Source organism: Phoenix dactylifera, chromosome 6 (genome assembly GCF_051530095.1).
Source record: "Phoenix dactylifera cultivar Ajwa chromosome 6, Ajwa_hap1_PhDact_Kaust_v1.1, whole genome shotgun sequence".
In the NCBI taxonomy this organism is placed as follows: domain Eukaryota; kingdom Viridiplantae; phylum Streptophyta; class Magnoliopsida; order Arecales; family Arecaceae; genus Phoenix; species Phoenix dactylifera.
In genome coordinates this window covers 22166208-22191125 of record NC_143195.1, presented here as the reverse complement: position 1 = coordinate 22191125, position 24918 = coordinate 22166208, and the positions used below count along the sequence as shown (strand labels likewise).

General features: G+C 38.2%; 1 protein-coding gene and 1 pseudogene across 5 annotated transcripts in view; both read right to left on the bottom strand.

Annotated features, from left to right (window-relative positions):
- Positions 1-294: 294 nt before the first annotated feature.
- The window catches only part of LOC103696637 (uncharacterized), a 39403-nt gene continuing 14779 nt past the window's right edge, over positions 295-24918 (bottom strand). For 2 of the 5 annotated variants that reach the window (XM_088723382.2, XM_088723383.2), the window contains exons 11-19: positions 22078-22173; positions 21900-21965; positions 21630-21668; positions 21392-21526; positions 14801-15165; positions 5243-5336; positions 4642-4833; positions 2257-2378; positions 295-847 (exon numbers count right to left, since the gene is read on the bottom strand). In XM_088723382.2, the coding sequence (XP_088579508.2) occupies positions 2280-2378; positions 4642-4833; positions 5243-5336; positions 14801-15165; positions 21392-21526; positions 21630-21668; positions 21900-21965; positions 22078-22173 (1086 nt within the window). In that variant the 3' untranslated portion in view covers positions 295-847; positions 2257-2279. The remainder of the gene's footprint in view (positions 848-2256; positions 2379-4641; positions 4834-5242; positions 5337-14800; positions 15166-21391; positions 21527-21629; positions 21669-21899; positions 21966-22077; positions 22174-24918) is intronic. The other 3 variants (XR_015987896.2, XR_015987897.2, XM_088723384.2) reach the window with 3 other exon arrangements.
- On the bottom strand, positions 6698-8578 carry LOC120108547 (lysine-specific demethylase JMJ14 pseudogene; annotated as a pseudogene).

The following is a 24918-nucleotide window of genomic DNA, read 5'->3' as shown; positions in this document are numbered from 1 at the left end:
ATAGTTAGATACCTTATAAGTTGTTGCATCCAGTGGAATTGTTAGAATAACGATACGAAGACCCAAGTTGGCTAGATCACAAATTGGTAGTAGCAAGACCTATCAAAATGGCCAATCACATATTCTCTTCCCAAGCATGTATTGGAACACTAAACCCCTCTGTTACAAAGAATAAAAACTTTGTATGGTCTACATTAGTAAATAAAACTGAGCTCAGTCCAATAGACTAGACGAGACGGTCCACCATAAAGCAATCCAATGGTAAGAGGGAGTGCATCTCAAAGGCAAACCGTGTAAAAGAAAGTATCTCAAGATGTACAGCCTGAATTTATACAAAAGAGCACTATGGAGCACCCCAAAGTAAGACTAACCTCATCAAAATTCTTTTGCAACTTTACAAGCTTGGAAACACAAGAAGCATTTAAGAGCTATTTATTACAAAGGAATTACATACATCATCTGCCTGTTTTGAAACCTTCGTTCACAACTAGGTAACTTTCGACATCATCGCTAGTCTCTATTAAGAGATTTGAACAATTTGTTGTCAACCCATACCCTTGTTCACTCACAGTGCTCCGGTCCCTCCATGATTGAAGCTTCCGGGTTGTTCGGCTTCTAAGATTTTCCACAGGCGAAGGCCAGCAACCAAGCCTATTACTAGAATGTCAGAATTGCAATTATAATTAGTAAAGAATAATAAGCTTCATCCAAGGGCTTTACAATATTTACATAAAAAATCAGTTTGGTTGCAACCAGCAAGCACACTGAAGGATGATTATACTAGGTATGATACATTCAAGCAGCAGGTTCTCCATTGCTAGCTGGACATCCCTAGCTCCACAAGCAACTACACAAACAGCAAATAAGAGCAATATCAAGAATGTCAGGTGTAAAAAGAAGTTAGGCAGCAAGGCATGGACTTCCTGATAACATATGATTTAAAAACCATGTGATTCCAGGATCGATAGACCATGTACTGGTGGTGTGCTAACCTTGCATTTGCAAGGGCGCATACACTGGCATCACAGCATGCCAAGTATTGGCATGCAACTAATACCCTGCCAATACCATGTGCCAGTAATGCTGGCATGGTATGTATCATGCAGCACCATGCTGAATGGCAGGAAAGACCATGTCTAATTCACCAATCTGGGACATGTTCGGATACCTCATCACCACGTTCATGAAATATTTCTTGTTTGGATACCTTATCACCATGTTCATGAAATATTTCTTGTGCACACAACAATTGCCAAGCAAACGAAGGAAGAGAGGTCGGAAGTTATTGATGAAGGCGATTGTTCCCCAAACCAAGGTTTTTGGTTACCATATTATTAGGGTTGCAAACGGGTTGGGTCAGACTGAGATATGCTTGACTTTGACCCAACAAGGTTTCATGTACGGGTCTTGATATTGGACCCAGACATAGACCCAATGAATAGATAATCAGGTCGAGTCGGGTCAAATCCATGGAAAATATTTTTAACTCAACAACTCGTTCGGAATGGGACAGGGTTATGTATGACGTAAACCCACCAAAATATTTCATGAAGAAGATTTTGTGCTTCTCAATCATATTATCTTGACAGCCACAAAATTGTTTGCTAACATGATCAAAACTTCATAAACTAATATTTACTTAGAATTTCCATCTACTTCAAGAGGTTAATAACCTCAACGGCTAGCCTTTCTTAATGTAGTGAAATTAGTTTAAGCACTTATCTCTTCAAAGAAAAAAAAATGACTTGGAATACTTTCATCGGGGTAATTCAGGTTGCATCAGGTCAGGTCAAAGCTTATATCCAGACCCAAACCGAAATACAGAATGGGTCTAATATTTGAACTTGGCCCAGCCACACGGATCTTCAATAATGGGTTGGGTTAGGTCAGATCTAGTTTTTATCAAATCCAGAACTGACCCAAAATACGGAACTGGTCTAATATTTAAATCTGACCCGATCCCACAGGTATTAAAGAACAAGTTGGGTCGGCTCTAACCTTGTCGGGTCGCATTGGGTCAGGTCACGGGTCAACCTGACCCATATGCAACCTTACGTATTATGGCTAAAATGTTGATTTAAAGAATCATGAAAAATCTTAGAAGACTGGGATCTCTGGCCTCCCACCTCATTTCTAACTACCTCTTTCCACGTTTTCTCCACACTTTGCCACTCGTAGGGGAAACATCAAATGGATAAGACATTGTTAGCCAAACTGGCTTTGACAACAATGACAGCAGATTTGAAAGGCGCTAACCTTTCTGAAACGGATGTCCGTAATCATCTGGCCTGCACCACTCTGTAATTGAGCACCAAATCTTCAGGCTTCTTCCATATGTAAGCTCTAACCGTGGCCAAACTCGTTTCTGGTGACAAGACCTGCATCACATGGAACTGCATTAGAACTAGAGGCGAAACCAGAAAAAATAAAAAATAAAAAACTATGACAGCGAACAGAGAATTTAAAACTGCACTAATTTTAGAAGAGAATTTAAACCTGCACCTTCACAACAGATATTTGAGAGAAAGGGAGGGAGACCACCTGCACTTAATTACCCAGGTCCAGAATTTTAGGAAAAGACTACCCAAGAAGAAAACCCAGAACCTCTGGATGTAACCATTGGGGTAAGCCCCAATTCACAAAACCAATTCAGACCATAATCTGCAGCATGTTTATGTTCTAGCTTTTGAAGAATGAATGATCAACGAACTTCAAAGCCATATCCCAAAATTCCCAACGTTAAAAGAACAAACTATTGTGGGTGTGTTCTCCAAATGCCTCAACAGATAATGATACATAAAACATGATATAGTAATGCTTATGATTCCTTATGCTAACTCAACATTAACAATATAATCATAATATAAAATAGAAATCAAACATGTGAAATGAAAAATGAATGAAGGGTGAAAAAAAAGTCAACACAGAACAGAGCAAACTATAGGTCCTGCAAACATCGGTAGCAGAAGCACTTAAGGAGTTCAATTAGAGCCAAAAATGGATCCAATACAGATATAAAATCACATAGCAGTCATATTTTTATATGTGAGAAACAGATATGGTTATGGTACCAATGAATTGAATATCAGTCATGTCCATATTCCATCAAATAAATGCAGATATGATTCATATACTAGTTACACACGTATGGAAGTAGGCTATTGTTAATTGTGAACAGCAAACAGCAACCTGAGTAGTATCATCTTGCTAGTGTCATTATATTTGCATCAATGGTAGATTCTTCATCAGGAATCAAGATATGCCAAAGTTATAGATTCCCATAAAAGTTGAAAACTGAATACATTTGTGAACAGAGGGCAAAATTAAAATTTTCACCAATGTAATCCCAATTCTCTCATGCATTGATCTCATCCCTGGAACTTTCATGAAAATCTCTACCTGCTTTCGAACAGCCATATAGAGGTGTAAGGAGATCTCTTTCAATCGAAACACTCGACTAAGAGTCTGTAGCATTGTTCCAGAGCAAAAATTACATCTATTTGACTCTTAAAAACAAGTCAAACACGTTACATAGCATTGAATCCTTCACATACTAAAAATTGCACTTCTAAGAACATAACTTGCTGTATCAACTTATCCACGACAGTATTTAAAAAATCTCTAAAAAGTCAAAAACAATCAAGGCCACACACATCAACTTCATGCAAATGACGAGTTTTGTGCCTAAGTTCTCCATCTTGAGTTCCCTTCATTCTGATCCTCTTACAAAACTTTCAGACCCCGACCCCTCATTTCAAGCCAAAAAAATCTAGCATCCGCTTTCCAATGATTCTCTTACAAATAATTTTCTTGTCTTTGCACACTACCAAAAGTTCTCTTATAAATAATTTAATAATACTGGTAATGCTATTGCTAAAAACCTACTTCAAGTCAAAAACCCCTCTCCCTTCGCATTAATATAACACCAGTGCTCTTTTGGTAACAGCATTTTACTGTTGTAATCCTTTTTCCAGACCTTCATCCTCACGGGTGGCAAGGGATAGACAGAAAGGACAGGAGAGAGGAAGGAATCACTCTCCTGCTGATCAAGGTCAAGGTGGAAGCAAAGCTAAGCGTTCGGACCTTTAGATTAAGGTCGGAGAAAAGCATGGGCGGAGGCCACAGATAGAGGCTGTGGGTGGAGGTTGGAGATGATAAGCATGGAACCTACGGCAGAGGGAAGAAGTTGAGATGCAGAAGAGGAAAGGCCGAGATCGGGCAAGACATATAGATTGTTTTGTTATTTAATATTCCATAAAACTATGTTCTCAATAAGATATCCAGATCTAGACCAGGAAAGACCCTTAGATTTAGTTGTGCATCTGAATCCAGGAATTCTACAAGGCCTCTGATCCGATCTGTTTCTGAATCTGGGTTTGGCACTTGAGTTCTTATCCATATTCAACCCAATTCTGATACATATCCAGATTCGGCTGGAGTTATGCATCCTATTTATGGTGCTGTTTACCGAAAAAATAATAAGCATCATGCTCATGGCCATCTCACAGTTCAATTTTAAAATAGAGAAACCTCAAGAAGCCAATTACTATCATGTTTGCAGCAAATAATCTCATGACGTTCAGTTATAGAAGAGAAAAGGAAGCCTTCAAGATTTCATTCTGGACAGTTTCATTGACTTGCCTGATTATTGCACAAGATCTCTACAGATGGTTTTAGCTTTTGCCGTGGCTTTATCCCTGCCCGTAAGGAGCCATCTACAGTTGATGAATGCTGTGATAGTCCAGAACTCAATCCCAAGCCAAATGATCCATCAGAGCTACCACCATCAATTGGTTTGTCAAGAACCATTTTCTCGATCACATAGTTTACCACCTATAGAGTAAAGAAAAGGCACCTGTCAATTACAAAACTAAGCAATGCACAGGAAGTTAATATGCAAAATAAACATATTGGAAAGTGGGGGGAAAGGGGATTCTCATAGAAGGGGAAAAAGAAATTAAGATTACATTAAACATATTTTCAAATTTTACAACAATGAGAAGCTGATAGTATGTGTGAAACAAACACAAGAATTACAAATGCTTTTAAATCCACTATGAACTATTGCAAAGAAATTCTAATTCTTGATTGAACAAGTTTATATACTCCAGTCTCAACAAATAATTTTTCCAAACAAGTTTGCATTAGGAAATTACAATGGATAAATAACTTGGGCAACAGATCTTATGAGAATTGTAGTCAACATCGGTGTTAACAACCAAGAAAACCAACTGGTACTTACTTTGTGTATGCGCAATATCCGCGGAGCACTCAATTTCCCCTGCGTGTGGATTTGCACATTTGAACCCTCACAAGGTTGCAAATAAAAGCTACACCTGCAGTGGAGAGAAAACAGCATGAAGCTGATAACATTGTCAAGATTACTGAAGAGTCGGTCAAGATAACACTGGCAAAAACAGTTCAATGTAACCTTTCTTTTTATTTGTTGTTCTTGGTAATTGGATGATACCTTTAATGAAGATTACTATCATTATCCTCAACAATGTAAAGCAGAGTCATAACCAAAAATCTCAAGTGAGACCAAAAAGTTAAAAAGAAAGCAGCAGCCTAGGATGTAGAATCATGGAGGCTGAAGCCAAACAGTACCACTTAATAACTAAAATAAGTGCATACTGGACTAAGGAACTAACTAGAAACTATAGAGCTAGAAATGTGGTTTACAAAAGGAAGGTTCCTTTATATTTTTCTGAAAAGCTTATATCTATCTTTCGCAACATGTTGTAAGATATCCATCCTGTAGAATGTCTAATAATTGAATTAAGTGCATCCTAGATTAAGGAAACTTGAAATTGGATATAACATGATGATATAAAAGGATGAGATAGATCAAGCTTGATGCCGGAAAAATAGAGGGTAAAGACAACAACGAACACTCCAACACCAATTAAGAATTTGAGAATAGTGGTAAACTCAAAATCCCCAAGAACAAGAACAATGAATAGATAAAAACTCACCACCCAAAGGAATCCAACCAAGGGATACAGAGTTTGACGGAAAAGAAAACTCACGATCCAAAAAAATCCAACCTAGAGATACAAAATTCTGGTAATCATCACTCACAGACAATCTCCCTGAGATGCAGAGCAAGAACACGCTCACCACTCAAAAAAATGCGCAGAGATACAGAACACCCAAAAGAAGAACAATAAGCCAAAGGCTTAATTTCTTAATTCACTCAAACTCAAAATTAATTCTCTAAAAACAAAACATAGGGCGTGCCTTTATATAGGCATGTTTGGAATGCTTTTCAAGCAATTACAATCAATAATCCTAAACGTGAGAAAAAGAAAATACACCACAAGAAAAAAGACCATAACCACAAATGTGAGGAAAAACATCCTAAACTTGGAAAAAAAAAACACCATAAATAGGCATTCCAAAATTTGCCTTTTTTTAGGCATAAACCAAAAATAAATTGCCATTAAAAAAAATTCTTTTTGGCTCCCTCGATTGAAAAGGACTCTTCTTAAGCACCCGTGTCAAAATCACCTGAGACAAAATTCCTTTTTGGCTCTCCCATTTGAAAGGGACTCTCCTAAGCACCCATGTCATGCTCCCCCGATTGAAAAAGACTCGTCCTCGAGTCTAGACCAGCTTTATCTTCATCTCCATGATAAGGGGGCAAGTCAGATACATTGAATGTAGCTGAAACACCATAATCTTCTAAGAGTTCAACCTTGTAAGCAAGGTCTGCCATACCGGTACCGGTCGGCGTACCGGTGGCGTCTCGAACTGGTACATATCGGTCCTGTATCGGTCCGTACCGGTTCCCTACCGGTACGATAGTCGTACCGGCTGGTTTTTCAATAAAAAGCTCCCGGTACCGGATCCCATGCTGATCCGTTACCGGTTCCAGCCCGGACCGGTTCATACCGGCCCATACCGGCCGGTACGGCATACCCTGCTTGTAAGCATTCTCTCGCACTCGATGACTCAAAGTCCTTGTCCATTTTTCTAGCTTTTGATATACTACAAAGAGATTCCCTTCTTTTCTGTTCCATCCCGACTCGCACCTTAATGGCTTCAATAAGTACTCCATTCTTTCCACAAACACTTTGCCGTCTTAAGATTCCCAAGTCATTCCTTTGCAATACAAACTGCTGCCAAAGCTCTCTAACAGCTTCCTGTGCAGCAGCAAGTAGTAACTTGTCGTGGAATAAGGATGTTTTACGATGTTGCTCATTGTAGAGCTTGACAGCACATTGCCCATGTCGCAGCCAATCCACAGGAGCAACATTTACTGCTTCTGCACAATTGAAGCCACAATTGAAACCAGAATGATATGCTCTTGGAAATTTAAGAATAAACTCCCCAGAATTCTGAATGGCACGGTAAACAGGCACTATCTCGGATTTAAGGACAGGAGACAATTGTGTAACCAATTCATGTAGCAGATCAGGTTGTTCTTCAAACAACTTAGGTAAATGCTTTCTCATTGCATCCTCCAATTTCACAGCCTCTCTGCCAGGAACTCCATGCCATACTTTTGGATCACCAAAATGCATATAATTCAGAGAGTAAAGGTGATGGTCTTCCACATGCCAACAAAACGATGAAAAGCACATTCCTACATAAAGCCATGGGACTAATACCCCAGAGATATCTTCTCTTTCAAATGACAGAAAAGAACCGGAAAGTCGTGGCAAATTATTTAAGTTCCAACCTGATAGCTCGCATGGATCTGAGTCATTTTTAGGTGAAGATGGTGCTTTAGGAAATCCACTGCCAATGTGCCAGTATCCAAATCAGCACCATAATGCACCTCAACTTCTTCAGTTGGTTCCTCAACTATCCACCAATATTATCCTTCAATTTCCTCCACCGAGGGTTGCCAACTCTTCTCATGATCCTCGCTACTGGAAATCACATTTTCATTAGCATCTTTCATCCCAAAGTAATGCCTTCTGAATTCATCAGCATATATCTGGAAGGTTTCAAGAGTAAAGTCTAAACCAGATTGAAAACCAAACTTTTCATCAGTATCTGATCCAACACAGTCACTGGCATCACAACCATTTAAGCTATTGCATCTACGAGTCATTCCAAATCTCAACCACTTCTCTTTCTTCTCTTATGATAACAGTTCCAAAAAAAAATTTTGTTGGCTCTCTATTTTGATGCTTGTTAACTAGCTGTACTCGTGTAGTAAACTTTGCATGTTCCCAAAAGTTCTCTCGAAGCGGGCAAGGCATTGTCCAAGAAGGGGGTGGTATAATGCAGCATATACCATATTGTTCTGCTTTCAGTCGTATTTTTGCAATGTATCCAAGTGTATCTTTGAACTCCAAGTGTATCTTCGAACTCCAAGTGTATCTTCACTTGGATAGAATGTAGGAGCTTCATCAATGATAGGTCTACATGCTTCTTTTGGATGCCATCTGAAAGTTGCCTTCTCATATTTAGAGCTGCTTGGGCTTCTACACACATTTTCATTTTGGCAGGAAAGTTTTGAAGAGTGATCCTCATTCCCCTGCGAAGCCAAGAAAGCTTGTATGGTTGAGGATGATCTTCCATTTTGAGCTTCAATTTCTCCACCATTGTTGCTGCAATGACACTCTCACAGCTCCCCCCGTCAATGATCACGTCACAGACTTTGCCATGAGAAGTACATCGTGCATGGAAGATGTTGCGAAGCCACTCATCATCTTCTACATGTGCTACGCTCAAGCTCCTACAAACCATCAGAGATTCTCCTTAATTAGCATAAACCACTTCCTCTTCTTCTACCTCCTCATTATAAGTTGGCTCACCCAAATCTTCGGCTTCACCTTCTTCCTCCACAAGAGATAATTTTACGGTTAGGACCAAGGAATATTGAACCGGCCCGTACCAGCCAGTTCAGCCCGTACCGAACCGGTCCAGTTCTGACTGGTACGATTCAGCGGTGGAAAACGGTTCCGGCCTTATGAGCCCGAAACCGGTCTGTACCGACCCGAACCGGCCAGTACTTGAGACATACCGGCCCGAAACTGGCCGGTACCGGTCGGTTTGTACCATTTTTTTCCACAGCGCACGCGTTGTGGCGGATTTAACCACAGCGCTCTACGCTATGGCTTTTTGAACACACGGAGCGGCCACAGAACTCCATGTTGTGGCCTGATTTGACTGCATCGCGGATGTGCTGTGGCTTTTTGGCCACTCGGAGTGGCCACAATGCTCGATGTTGTCACTTTTTGGCCACGCGGAGCAGCCACAACGCTCTGTGTTGTGGCCTGATTTGACCACAGTGCTCCGCGCTGTGGCTTTTTGGCCATGCGGAGCAGCCACAGCGCGGACGCACCGTGGCCTTTATGGCCACCGCGCGGGCGTGTTGTGGTGCACTGTGGCCGAGCAAACCAAGGTACCGGTTCGATTCGATCCGAACCCATACCGAACCAGCCCGGTAGCCGACTGGTACGCTGACCAGTACCGGTTCGGCACACCTTGGTTAGGACAATCAGATGCAATATCGCCTATGCCTTAGCATTTGAAGCATCGACGACCAGTAGGAGGTAGGGAATGATTAGAACCAGCTGCTGGACTTTCTACTTTTGGAGGAATTTTCGACAAGAACACCTTGGTGGAATTAACCTTGGAAGGTCTGACACTCCTCTGATTAAAAGGAGTGTCACAACTTGTAGAGCGAAAAACTCCCCTACGAGGCTCCTCCAATTGCTTCTCTACCTTAGCTGCACGCTTGCACACATCATTAAAAGTCCAATAAAGTTGCAATTGTACCGCATCACTAATTTTACCATGTTATCTGCCAAGATAACGGACTATGGTTTGCTCCTCAAGCTCCTCAACATCACACCGCAACATGAGATACTCAAACTCAGCAGTATAATCTTCCATAGATAAATCTTTATGCTTAAAATTATGAAACTTGAGAAAAGCATCTTGCCTATAATTAACTGAAAGAAATTTCTGTTTTAGCACCTTTCTCATTTTTCCCATATCACAATTCGCCTTTTCCTTCACGTGCCTGCTGCTTCTTAAGATACTCCAACGAGAGGCATATTTCTTCAATTTTTACCTTGCGATCTTCTAGTACATCTTTGTATTCAAAGACGCACTTCACCTTATGTAACCTATCAATGAACTCATCAGGATGCACCCTTCCGTCAAAATCAAAAATATCAACTTTGATGCCGAACTCTCATTGAAACTCGCAACTCCTTCGAAAACGATTAGATGTCGGGATATGATCACGATGAAAAGGATTGGTCTCTTCTTCCTCATCATGTGAATCTTCTTCCTCTGATTCATGATTTGGAATATTGTCTCAAAGTTTGAAGGCGTGCCAAATTTTGTTGAAGTTGCTGCACTTCTCTCCACAATTCTTCATTCGTAGCATCGCGAAGATCCCACTCGCGGTTTGGTCCTTCAACTTTTTGCCCTCTCCAACCACGACCTCGAGTAGCCATGACAACCTGGGACACTCTGATACTAAATCTAATGCCCAAAAAATAGAGGGAAAAGACAACGAACACTCCAACTAGGAATTTGAGCACAGTGGTAAACTCAAAATCCCTAAGAACAAGAACGAATAGATAAAAACTCACCACTCAAAGGAATTCACCCAAAGAATACAGAGTTTGATGGAAAAGAAAACTCATCACCCAAACAAATCCATCCTAGGGATACAGAGTTCTAGTGATCACCACTCACAGACAATCTTTCTGAGATACAGAGCAAGAACACATTCACCACTCAAAGAAAAGCCTAGAGATACAAAACACCCAAAAGAAGAAAAACAAGCCAAATGCTTAATTCCTTAATTCACTCAAACTCGAAATTAATTCTCTGAAAATAAAACATCGTGCATGCCTTTATATAGGCATGTTTGGAATGCTTTTCAAGCAATTACAATCAATAATCCTAAACATGAGAAGAAAAAAAATCATCATAAGAAAAAAGATCATAACCAAAAATGAACAAAAGCATCCTAAACTTGGGGACAAAGTAAAAAACGCCATAAATAGGCGTTCCAAAATTTGCCCTTTTTTTAGGCACAAACCAAAAATAGATTTCCATAAAAAAAAAAAATTTGGCACTATTAGTTGAAAAGGACTCTCCTTAAGCACCCGTGTCAAAATTGCCATAGATAATTTTTTTTTGGCTCTTCCGTTTGAAAAGAACTCTCCTTAAGCACCCGTGTCAAAGCTGCACATATAAATGAAAATTAGATTCTTATACATTTTTGTGAAAAAACTCCCGCTCAGGCTTGTCAGCCACATTATATATAGAGACAGAGAGAGCGCTTGACTTGGCTAGTGATTTGGAGACCCCTAGCCTATGCATCAAGTGATCAAAAAATTGGACAGTTTAAATAGCACAACCACTTGATGCATAAGCTAAGGGTCTTCAAAGCATATGGTTTTTGGTGTGTAAGTAGTTTATATGTAGTAGATCAAATCCAATGGCTCGGAACAGCGATGTGGAACACTCAACATCGAGACATGACCATATCTGAGTTGAGATGAGTGTAACCAAGTCAAACTAAGCTCTCTCTCTCTCTCTCTCTCTCTATATATATATATATATATATTAACTTACATCATTCTAGTCTCGAAAAAATAAAATAACTACAAGTCTTGCTTCTCTCTCTCTAAGACAAGAAACATGTCTACAGCAGTTATAATAAGGGGAAGCTTTAGGCAGGCAGAGGTGAAGAATAAAAGTAGTAAAGCTTGGAGGATTGCGATGGAGGAATGAAGACCAGATGCATTTTTTGTAGGTGAATTTGGAATGTAAAGCATGCATGCATGTTGGTATAAGTGTTCTAAACAACAAGCGATGTACATAGATGGCCATGGGATTGTACTATGTTTAGGCAAAAGAGAACGATGCTTAGGTGGATGTCAAGGCACATAATAGTTAGATAATATTCAAAAAAATATTAGAAATCAATAAGTTTATAAAACAGGATAACAAAAAAACTAAAAGTAAAACAAAAAGTAGGAGGATTATGATTAATAATTTTATAAAATGATGTTAGTTGAAAAAATGCTCAATATTATATATGTAACGTGATAAGCAGCTCTCCAAAATGATAAATAAACAATATAGAGGGTGGAAATAAGTAGTCAAAATTAGTGAATTTTTTAATTGAAACTGTTAAGGTGTCAAGGCACTAGTGAGTCAGACAAAGGAGACCCCCCTAATATCCCAACTTAGCCCACATAACCCCTGCCCTCCACCTCCCCAACAAGGACAACTCAAAACCAACACACACACACACACACACACACACCAAAAGGAAAAACTTGCCAAAGCTAGCTAAGCCTGTCAAGTCTCTTGAGCACATATAAGGTGGTCATGCCGCATCTGGGAACCACCTAGAGGATTGAGCATAAGAAAGTAGACTAGGGGGCAAACCTAGGTTTATCCCAGGATAGGTAAAGCATTCAAATCCCTCCCATTGAACCTTGCCAATAACATTACCATCACAACTGAAGCATTGAATTCAAATTACACAAGGCAAGGAGACCCTTAGACGTACTTCTAATGAAAATTATAATTTCCATCCATGTCAGGTGACTAGCCATTAACAAACTAAAATTAAAAGAAGAAATAAAAAGTTAGAAAAAGGAACCCATGATCAAGTTGAATGTTGAATTATGGAGGATAAAACATAGGCCTTTTAGAATGATTAACAATAATTTCTTGTATGACATACTAAGAAAAAACCAATTGACAAGTCCGGATATGTGGGTGTGTTGCTGCATCAGCATGTTTTGAATAGAAGGATTATGTCAAACCTGCTATACAACAAGAAGAACTAGGCTCCTAATATACTATTTATAAAATGTAAAAGAACTCTTCCCTTATCTTTGTTTATGTAAATATTTTAATAGATTTATCATGTTAAGCACCTGACTGTGAACATATCAATACATAATATTGGGCTATATTTTTCAAACAACGGTCTAGAACAAGGTACGCCATCTCGGTACCAAGCCTTTTATCGGTGCGACCCTGTTATAGTGTCGGTACGCCTATGGGGCCCAATTCGGTATACTGAATATTGGTACACCCCCTGTACTGCATACAAGTACCGAACCACTATGATATAGTACATCCTGTACCGCCCAGTTCGACATGGTATGGCGTACCTTGGTCTAGAGCATGCTTCCTCCTCAAGCTAGGAAACATCAGTACATCAATCAGGAATAACTAGGAAGAATGTTTCAGTAAAGGTGTAGAATGGTAGGAAAGTAATGCACGTAGGACTAGGAAAGAAAGAGTAAGCAAGTTTGCGGAGGTGAACTAGGGCTAAAAAAGGCATTGCATAGAGAAATGAGGTCCAAACCAATTTCTACTTTCAGAAAGGCATTTATGATGTTTACATTCTGAATCAATTCAATTGTCACCTTGAACTCTTTCATACTATGATTTTTCACTCCTAAAATCAGAGGGACAAAAGCAATCTATTTGATAACCACACCAGACTATTTTGTGCATATTAAGCATTTATATAAATTAGGTAACAGTAAAGAATTATATCAGACAATAATTGCATACTGGAAGTATGTAGACCAAATCAAAACAATGCAATGAAGATGCAATGAAAATCTTGACTGAGAAAGGAAAATAGGCGGCAGACAAATTCCTTAAGATGTCATGTTTTAAACAAGCATGCTCACTATGTCACACTTTTGATACGAGCGGGCACAAGCTGGAACAGGTCAATACCCTAAGTACAGGGTTTCATGGCACCCATGCATGTCCAATGCCGGCACCAGCCTGTCACAACATGGCACAGTTGGAACAGGCCAGCATTAATGTCACGATATTGCAAGCATCATTAGTTCTTGGAAATCCTGATAAATGAAAATGCTTTTTGAAAACTTTCTGCATCTATGACATAAAGGCATCATAAATATTTAACATACCAGTTAGCTATGCCATGAAGACCACATCTTTAAGCATCTTTTCATGTTGATAAAATAGAAAAGCAACAGCTAACAAAACATATGAATACATTCAGCATTCACAATTTTCAAATTGTTCCCCTCATGTTCGTAGTTATCTAAGAATATTAGTAAGACAAAATTTATGAACATCAGCAATGGCAGTTACAACCTTTTAATAACAAATAATAATAATCCAAAATATCCCAGGAAGTTACACACTATAGGAGTGATACCTTCCTTTTCTATGAAACAGCACAAAAGAGCAGAATGGAATGCAAGAAACACAAAATAATCTAAGATAAGAACTAAAAATGATTTGAAAAAACAGAAAAGCATTCATTCTGTGCAACACTATTATGATTTGAACAGACAGAGATGTCTACTAAGCTACTAAGTGTCAGTCAGCCAAACTATTATGATTCGAACAATAAGCTATTAGAACATAGATACAGTAATACTATTTAGTTTCCAATTATTTTTGAGGAATAGAAGTTTTAATACGGATGTTTACGCCACTTAAAAAATCATCACATGCTTAGTATATCAAATTTTAGAAGTATTCCGCACTCTCCACTTGCTCATGATGCTAAATGCAATTTGAAATAAATAGAATAACAAAAACAAGGTGTTAAAATGATACAAAGGTGCTTTTTCTGAAATCTCTTTGCCACTAAATTTTCTAAATTGTTGCCATTTGTTAGTTAAACAAGTCCACTGCCTTCTGCATTCATACTTGCAATAAAAAATCAAGAAAATTAAATCACATATGACAACTAGAGCTTGTACAAACATGGGAATAAACTTATGAAAGGATGTGCAAGGAAAATAACTAAATAAATAAGATGTTGCAGGCAAATGAATGCAGAAGAGTCAGGAATTACTTTGTATTTTCTCTTGGAGGTAATCGACTATTCAAGACACAATCTATACACCACCATGGAAGATCCTTCTCATCTTCTGTCCCATCTAAATCAGTAATTTTCTTTCTCCAAGGACCTCCATGGGAGCCCTCGGTAATAATTGAAGGAGACGAAGATGTTGAAAACTCAAAAGAAGGGAGCACAATCGCAGTAGGGTTTTCAGCTCCATCGTCAACCTCAACTCTTGAATAGGAGAGATTTCTAACAGAGACATCCTTCCCTAATGGAACATCACCATTAGATGAAACCTGTGATCCAGACCTCTGCCTTCTCTTAGCCAACCAGTGAGCCAATAAACCGCGAAGAGTCTCTTGGCCTATATTAATCTGAAAACATTATGAAATTAATTCAAAACTTCATCACTGATTAATCATAGAAAAGAATAAATTTAATATCTTCCAAAAAGATGAACTCAGCATTCCACCAAAACATTATTAACAAGTAAAGATTATAGCTCTGCTGTCCTTTCTCTTATACAGCATTTCCTGGAAAAGATTCCAAAATAGGATCTGGATAAAATATTATACTATAAAATATTGAATAAATAAATGGCATCAAGCATCTGCACCACCCAGATTATCAAGATAATCTAGAAGAACATGAGCAACAACATAGTTACAGTTGATTGTATCTAACAAAAACCAATGACCACCCCAGGTCTCTAAACAAAAATCTGAGATGGGAAACCTGCTCAGCTGACCAGCCATTGGTACTCAAAACACCATTTTCTTTTTTTTTTACTCTATTATGGGAAAACAAAAATTCTAGTTGTCCAAATACTCAACCTCAATCTTCTTTGGCACACAGCAAAGATGAAGTGTACGCACTTGCATCAATGTGCTGCTTGACAAGGCACTCAAAAATTTAATATCTTCCAAAAGATGGACTCAACATTCCACCAAAACATTATTAACAAGTAAAGATTATAGCACTGCTGTCCTTTCTCTCATACAGCATTTCCTGGAAAAGATTCCAAAATAGGATCTGGATAAAATATTATACTATAAAATATTGAATAAATAAATGGCATCAAGCATCTGCACCACCCGGATTATCAAAATAATCAAGAAGAACATGAGCAACAACATAGTTACAGTTGATTGTATCTAACAAAAACCAATGACCACCCCGGGTCTCTAAATAAAAATGTGAGATGGGAAACCTGCTCAGCTGACCAGCCATTGGTAATCAAAACACCATTTTCACTTCTTTTTTACTTTATCATAGGAAAACAAAAATTCTAGTTGTCCAAATACTCAACCTCAATCTTATTTGGCACACAACAAAGATGAAGTGTACGCACTTGCATCAATGTGCTGCTTGACAAGGCACTCAAAAATTTTGTGGCTAGTGTCAACCTTTGGGGTAACTGAAGCACATTACTGCATTGAGGGAGTACCAAGGAATGTCATGTCATCATGACCACTATCCAAGAGTCAGCACTTCAATATTCCTAAGAATTGAAGTGTCCTAGGATCACCAATCATTTGAAAAGTCATCAAATACCATGTTTGTGTTAAATATTGTTTAAGTGACAATATTAATAGCAAGAGCTAAATAGGCAGTATTGTAATCGTTGAAACCTAAGAACAATAATCAATTATATGGAATGTCTGTATGACTTATTTATGTAATCCAATTACTCTAGTAGTCACTGTGGCACTTTATCCCATTACCTATATCTAATGATACAAAATGAAAATTTTCCATCTTAGGCATTCTGATGATTTTCTGAAAGTAATATGCATATATTTATACGTTTCCTAACGTGGTTGGCATGGAAATTCTATGTGGAGAGTGGTTTCATATGTTACAAGCGAAGTAAAAGGCTCAAGTGGCTTCATTGACAGAGATATTCATGAACAGCTCAAGCTCAGACTGGTATAGACTTGTTCAGGCTTGTTGCATGGTAAAAAGCCTAGCCCAAGCTACCTTTAAATCTTGCTTAAAAATTGTTGGAGCCCAAAACACCCCTGGACAACAAAAATATCAGCGCAAGAACAACCTTATTCAAGTGGCTAACAAGCCAAGATTGAACATATTCAACTGTTCAAGTGACAAGCAACCCAAGCATGAAAATTCATACTCAAGCTCAGCGTTTAACTCGAAAACCAACTGGCTCGAGCGGCGAACCACAAAAGCATTCTGCCTGAATATTCATAGCTGTGATGAACTCAAGGTCAAGGCTTACTCAAGTGTCTAACTAGCCAAGCTAAGATATTCATAACAGAGCTTGAGTCAAGTTTGAATGCCCCTTTCAATAGACTAAGCTGAGTTCAAACACCTAAAAGCGCAGTCGACTCAAATCACTAGCATCCAAAGTTTGCCATCTTGGTATCAGACCCTATATCGATACCATCTTATTACAGTGTCAGTACGCCAGTACGGAGGCCGATTTGGCATACCAAGTGTAGGTATGCCCCCCATACCGCATTCCAATATGGTATGGTACAGTCGTACGCACTAGTGCCGACTAATACAGCAAACCTTGCTTACATCCCTACTTTTCAATATCAAGACAACCAGCTAGCATGTGGAACAGATATTATGGTAATATAAAATCATGTCTTGAGATTGCTTGTGACTAACATCTGCTGAAAATGGGCTAGATGAGCATGTCAATGTTATGAAATCCAGCATCAATAACTAGATAGGAACCACCGTCAAAGAATTGTGAGGATGCAGGTGAATCATTTGTTTTCGTTCAACAAGGTGAGAAGACTTCCAGGAGATTTTCAGCAGATACCATGTATTGCCCACTGGCACCAAACCTGTAGGTTGTCCTGACAGATCCAAGGATGATGAAGAATGAAGGCTATCAAGGCAGACTTTCTGTGACATTGCCTTCCACCTTGGCAAGTGTCACAGCCAAGGCAGTCCTACCACAACTACTTTTATCCTTGTCTCTAGCCCGACATACATGTCAATATATAGGACTACCATTTATCAACATCTTTCTTCCAACACCTAGTGTCATGATAGTGTCATATGTCTCAACAAGTCGATGAAGACCATGTCTCGGTTCTCTTCCTTTCTTTGACTTCTTTTTTCTCTATTGATATAAACAAGAAAATCACCTCCATTGTAGGCATTTCTAGCATAAATTTCATTTTTTTTCGGAGTTTCAACCATTTTTTTCTATTACCCTAATCCATAACTTCATGGTGTGGCTAATAAATAAAATATCATAAGTACATATCCTTTGATGGTTGGTAAAATGATGTGCATTGATTTATTTTTATAGATGGGGCCATGATACTTCTCTAGTCATTTGGCATATTTCTGATTCTTATCAAATGTGTAAGATAATTAACCAAAGTAATCAACTTCCCGTAATTATCCATACTCAATTGGCATTTCATCCAGCAACAATATTTTGCATCTTTCTTTAATCTTCGCAATCAAATATTTGAATTGAATTAAGAAATACCTGGCAGGTAGATAAATGTTCCATATAATCTCCGTTCAACAATTTCAAACACAAAGTTTTGTGTCTATCTTAACCTTCTCATCTATCAACAAATCCTATATGAGAGTTTGTGCTGCATTTTGTTATATTTATAGAATTCAAGCCCCTTATCCTTTCAAAATTGGGAGATCAACATGAACAAAGACAAAAGGGTCAAAAAGATCTGAACCACGCTTTAGCACAATATCACTAGACATCCCAAAATTTATGAAAGCAAATACAACTTTATTTGCAGAGGAGACTTAGGGCCCCAACAATCCTAACAATGGTAGGAAAAAAAAATAACAATGGATATGTAACCAGAAAGGTTCCTTTTGTGACACAAAACTAAACTGCTACTGTTACAAAATGTTCTATTTGTTTTCAAGTGGTTTGGCAGTGCTTGATGGCCAAATTTCTGGTCTACTCGACAGAGCACAGAGATGGAGAAGAGGTAATTTAGTGATCAATTAGTAGACCTAATACAACAAGACTCCAAAGTTGATAGGGACAGGTTAGAATGATGATTTGGTGATGTAACAACCAAAAAGTTGGAAGCATATGAAGGAGTAAGTGTAACTAACTTAGCTAAGTTTGTAGTGCTTGAGAATGAAATGCCTCGCATAGACACAGAAACTACATTAAACCAATGTATTAAAAAAGTGAATAGAGGGCACATAGCGAAAAGGGGGTTAATGGATGATGAGCGCTACATACCCTACACAGGCTGCTAAAACATATCAATATTTTTTCTTGCTAAGTATCAAAAATCAATACTTCCGGTAAACGTTATGTGAAGAAAAAAGGAAAAAAAAATCAAGGAGAAAGCTATAATATATCATCCGCCTGATATCGTAAAATCATGTCAAATTCTATATATTTTAAAGGCTCACAATCTAATGACAAATATCATTATCCACTCAATGTAATAACATCAGTTGGAAGATAAAAATGTCCATGATCACACAATCCATAAAATAAAGATATCCAGAATCACATAACATTAATCAAGAAAGAAGATGTCTACAAGCATATAACATATCCATAAGCATATAATATATTTACAACCTAAAAACACATAATCATTATTAGATAATAAACACCTTTAGAGTGCATATAAAAATAAATGACAAATTGATAATTGATTATCTCAATGATTAATCATTATCTACCACTTCTTCAACGTTTGCGCCATGAGCATTAAAACTAAAGTTGTCCAAGTCATCCATCTCAACATATGCCTCCTCTTTCTCCTCCTCTTCACCTAACTCTGATGATGCAACTTTATCAATGTTTATATAATGATTCTTTAGTTTCTTTTACTATGGAAATTTAGCAGCTCCAGCCATAATATGCTGAACCAACCTGAACTGGATGGTTCAACCCATCCCGAACAAATGGCTAGTCGGAACGCTTCAGCCACGTCAGGCGGTTTGATTATAATGCCCCCCCCCACTCCCGGTTCACCACGATTAATACCCTCCCCAACCCCTCGATTCAGTTTTTCAACCCCCCCAACCCCACCCCTATGATGGTTTAAGCCTTGCTCTCCCCCCCCCTTCTCATGATCAAACGTTTCTCCACCACCACTTCCCCCCATTCAAGGGTTGCGATCGCTAGCATTCAAAAGCATTTTGTCCCTTCGTTGCTTGCAACCATTCGAGGGTTGCGATGATTGGTGTTCGAGGGCATATGCCCACTGCCGCTCGCAACCATTCGACTGTTCGATGGAAGTAGACTCGCTCCCTCTCGGCCATCACCAGTAAGCCCTCGACCCTCTCCCTTCTTCCCTCTCTCTCTCTCTCTCTCTCTCTCTCTCTCTCTCTCTCTCTTAGGATTAGGGTTAGGGTTTAGAGTGCCCCTCCCCCTTCTTTCCCCCCTCTTTCTTCCTCCCTTTCTCCTTTTCTCCCTCTCCCCCTCCCACGCTATTTTTGGTATGCCCCAGAACATGTACAGACCCATACCAAGCCGAACCAGTCGCCAGTCACTATGCCCTCTAATACCAGACCCATACCATCTTTAGGTCTAGCTCTCCTCCTTGTGTACCTCTTAGGCTCACTAATTGTTGGATCGGTGCAATCGGAAACAAGTCTAACCCACTTTGAACTCGTTGCATAGTAGCTGCTATACTGGGTTACCTCTCAACATATCAGCTTTTTCATATATAGAACCGCTATGATTCTTACCACAATGGTTTTAGGCTAAAACCATAATACTAGCCACTATAGAAGCCGTAGTGGCTGATTTTTCAAACATGGATTAAATCCTTACAAAAATGAGAATAGTTGTACATCCTGACAGATATAGCACATTGGACCAACTCATTTAAATGTTCTAATTTAATATAACTGGTTATAAATATTTAAAATAGGTATCCTAGCAAGTTATTTTAACAGGAATATGTTTTCTTCATATCCTTGATCATTTAATCATTTTTTCACAGCAAATATATTTTCTTCATTCAATACTCTTCTTTCAAGAAGTTATCAACTCAAAGAGACAAACCTTGCTGTGAATTGATGAAGATCAAAGAACCACTCTCACTTTGCAAAAATCATTTGTTCAATTTTGTTAGTTAATGTTATCCCTGGACTTTTAGGTGAATGCCACCAGCACATATATGATACAGAATTACAGATCATGATGACAAAATGCAGCAAACTTGCCCATATTTGCAAAGCAATGATAAGAACAAAGAAGGTTCACAAAATAAATATAGTTTCCTTTTGATTCCACCAAGCAATAATTTATGAAGTTTCAACTACATAATGATATTCCACTATCTCAGTTGATAATTGAATTTTAAAGATGTATCTAATGAAGCAAATTCCTTCATTTAGGGAAATCATCAAAAGTTAATTAGCTGGACGTACAGTATGACCTCCAAAAGTAGATCATGAACCAAATGCCTCAGCAAAATTCTTGTTATAGGTGCACAATCATGGAAGATGTCCAACATAACATTTTTGACACTCATTCCAAATTCTCATGTTCATAAACATTTTTTCTAAACAAGTAACAGATATATTCTCCACCTCCTATTTTAGGTGTTTGGGAAGTTAAATCGTGTAAATTGAAAAAATAAAAGAACATAGTATATTTACCTTGAGATCTTCAGGTGCGCCTAATATATTCAAGTCCACAGCATACATCTCCGCAGAAAAGCATTGAGGAGTATCCAAGTGGACAGACAAGCTTCCAAGCCGAGTGTCCATCGTAAACCATGCAGGTACACTCACCTGGAAAAAGAAAAATACATGAATTTACCAAAAAGGTTTTTTTTTTATACCAAGGTTTATGACAGATTTAACACAGCAATATTGATCGTATGTGATACAGCACCATTTCAAATAGTTCTTCCTTCTTTTTCTCAAAAGAAACCTGCAAACATTAATGAATAGCTTTAGACTATACAGTTCAGATCCTTATTGAAATGTAAGCTGGATCCCCTGCTGTAGATTCACAGGTCCAGATCATTAATAACAAATTCAAATAATATTAACTCAAAAGGTTAAACTGGAGCAATTTATTTCTTCTTTTGTCGTTCCAGTAATGCAGAAGAGAAAATTCAAGATATATTACAAAAATAGTACTTAAAAGCATGAACAGAACCTTGCCATAATTCTCAGTTACAACTCCCCTGGTAATCTCCCACAGCTTAACCAAACCTGCTGTGTCCTGCAAAAGATGCATCAAGGTCATATTAAAATACAAAGAGCTACATTTGCGCATTGTAGTCAAAACTACCAATATATCTAGCGAGTATACAAAAAGTAAACTTCATAATCACCTTAGTCAAGACATGCCTTCTATCATTCAAGATTTCATGTTGTACAATTCCTGGAGTTCCAGGTATAGTGAAAGATGGTTCTTGGTATACAGGAACCTGTAATAGGAGAAAAGGGAACAAAAAGGTCAAGCATTTGACCGTTGATACCCAACTTTCCCAGATGAAGATTGTATTACCATAAGAGAGAAAAGGAAGAAACAAGTATCACCATACTAAATGCATAAAATTATAAATATAACAAAATAAAAACAAGAACAATTGAAACTAGAAGCAATTTCTGAAGGACTATCCTTTTAATTCTTAGGCGTACAGATAACTTTTGCAGAAGGTATACCAAATGCTGCTTAAAAGGAACTATCTGACATTCAAAGATGTCAGTTCTACCCTGTTTTACACTATAATAAACTTAAATGCATATGAATTCACCCATGCCTATATGGCAGAAACCACCTTACATTTTTCTTACAATGCTAAGGAGTTATAATGCACTGTTTGGAATTAAGCATCCTCCAACAATGAGGCAGCAACCTAACTCTACAAGAATACTGCAAAAAAAAAGTGGATGAAAAAATCAATTATTACAGTTTGTCGTACCAGTCGGTACCATGAGTATCATACGTACCATACCGATATGCAATTTCATACCGTACCAACACTTAATATGCCTCCTCATCTTGAACCATACCGCATACCAACAATGGAATAGGATAGTACCAGTACAGCGTCTAATACCAAGACGGCGAACCTTGCTTATGTTAATTTAAAGATTAGTAAATTCCTATACTACACCCATTTACAAGATTTTGCCAAATTATGAAGGCATTCTTCATCACTTTCACATTTTCTTTTTATAAAAGTAGAAAATGAAAATTTTGCTTTTACTTTATTTTAAATTTTTAAACAGCACAAACATATTTGATATAGTCTAGTATTTTTACTTTTTACATTAAAAAATCAAAAACCAACCCCTCTTCCATCCTTTGCCACTGGCAACAAGGATGACAGCAGTAGCAGCAGCAAGAGTGGTGGCAATGGTGGCGATGGTGGCAATGCAAGTGACAGCAATAGTGGCGTCAATAGTGATAGCAGCAATTGTGGTGGTGAAGCTGAATGGGAAGGCAGTAATAGAGGCGGCAACGGCAATTGAGGTGGTTACAGTGGTGGAGGCGGTCGGAAAGCAGTGACAGTGACAATAATGGTGGTGGTGCAAGAACAATGGTGGTGACAATGGTGGAGACGGCAGTGACAGCGACAGCCATGGCGGCGATGCTGGTGGCAAAGGCAGTAGTGGAGATCATGGTTATGGTGGAAAGGATATCAAGGAAGGGGAAGTCCACTTGAAAACTTCAGTTTTCGTTTAATAAAAAAAAAGAAACAAGATTTTCTTGCTTTCACATAGTTCAGAAGTCCACTTGAAAAATTCTGTTTTCATTTAAAAAATAATGAAATAAGATTTTCTTGCTTTCACATAGTTCAGTAATCATGAGAATAGTTTTTACTTTTTAGAAATAAAAAATAGGATAATAATACCAAACATGAATTTTGTCTCAGTTTCTCCATTTTGTATTGTTAAAAGAGAAAAGAGGAAGAGGTGTAGAAGTGACGCCAAACATGTCTTTCACTTCTTGTTGTCACAAGCTACCTATTCCAAAAGGCAAAGGTCGACCCAAAAATTTTAAAATCCAGTTGCATCATACCACAAATAACAAGATTTTAAACTCCACTACCTAAATGTTGCTTCTAAATGGGCTTGGAGAAATATTTCACATATTGAGACAATATATTATTAAATGGCTAATAGATTTACTCAAGTTTCAATTAATTGGTACCAATTTAAGATATTTAAAACTTCAAGACTAAAGTTGCAAACTTAACAAAACAATAAGATGCAAATGCCAAGTAGGATATCGGACAGGAGAAAAGAAGAAACTTTTTACCAAACTTTATTAATGGTGCAAAATCGGGTAGGTTCGCCTGTTACATTCGGTTCCCACCCGTACCATCCGGTAAGTGGTCGGTTCGGTGGACTCGGTGCGAACCGGCCGGTTTGCACCGAGTCAACTCGGTTCCAAAAATTCTAGCATTATAGCACTATAGGAGACGGGCTCCCCAAGGTCATTCAGGAGTATGTGATGCAGCTGCAAATGACCTCGCACGTGGAGTAGGATCCATAGATGTATCAGATTCTAAATCATATACTGTATCATATTACCCACAGCCACAGATAGCCTATGACCCATACAGATACGGATATGGTGCATCTGAAGTATCTTCCGGTGTCTACTACTCTACATAGTTCGAAGCATCTTACGGATCGAATTTTGCTGCCGGCATATTCAGATGAGCCCCTTCACAGCCGTATTATCACCAGAGGACATCTCTCAAAGGCAGAGCTTCAACGAAAAATCCGAAAGTGCTTATAACTCGGCACGCGTTTCATATGGGATGAACATACAGGACTACAATGTCGCTTGATTAGAAGGATGGGCAGATGTGCCTCCTGACTTTGATGATGATCCAAATATCTACGAAAGGGATCGTCATTCAATCCGATTTTAGATATCGGTATGTATGTTGGATTTTAACTGTATGTAATTGATTGTATTATTTTTTAATTTTTACGTCACTACTTGATTTCAGAATATTTTATGTTATTCATTTTATGATTTGTATCATTTTAAAGCAATAAGATACATCATTTAGATTAAACCGGGATCATAGAAACATCAAAAAATATCAAAAAAAAAATCAAATTAGACTTAAATTCATTGAAAAAGTTCAAAAAAAGTGATTACCAATTAATTTTTTTAAAAAAACTCTAAAACAAATTGGGCATGCTAG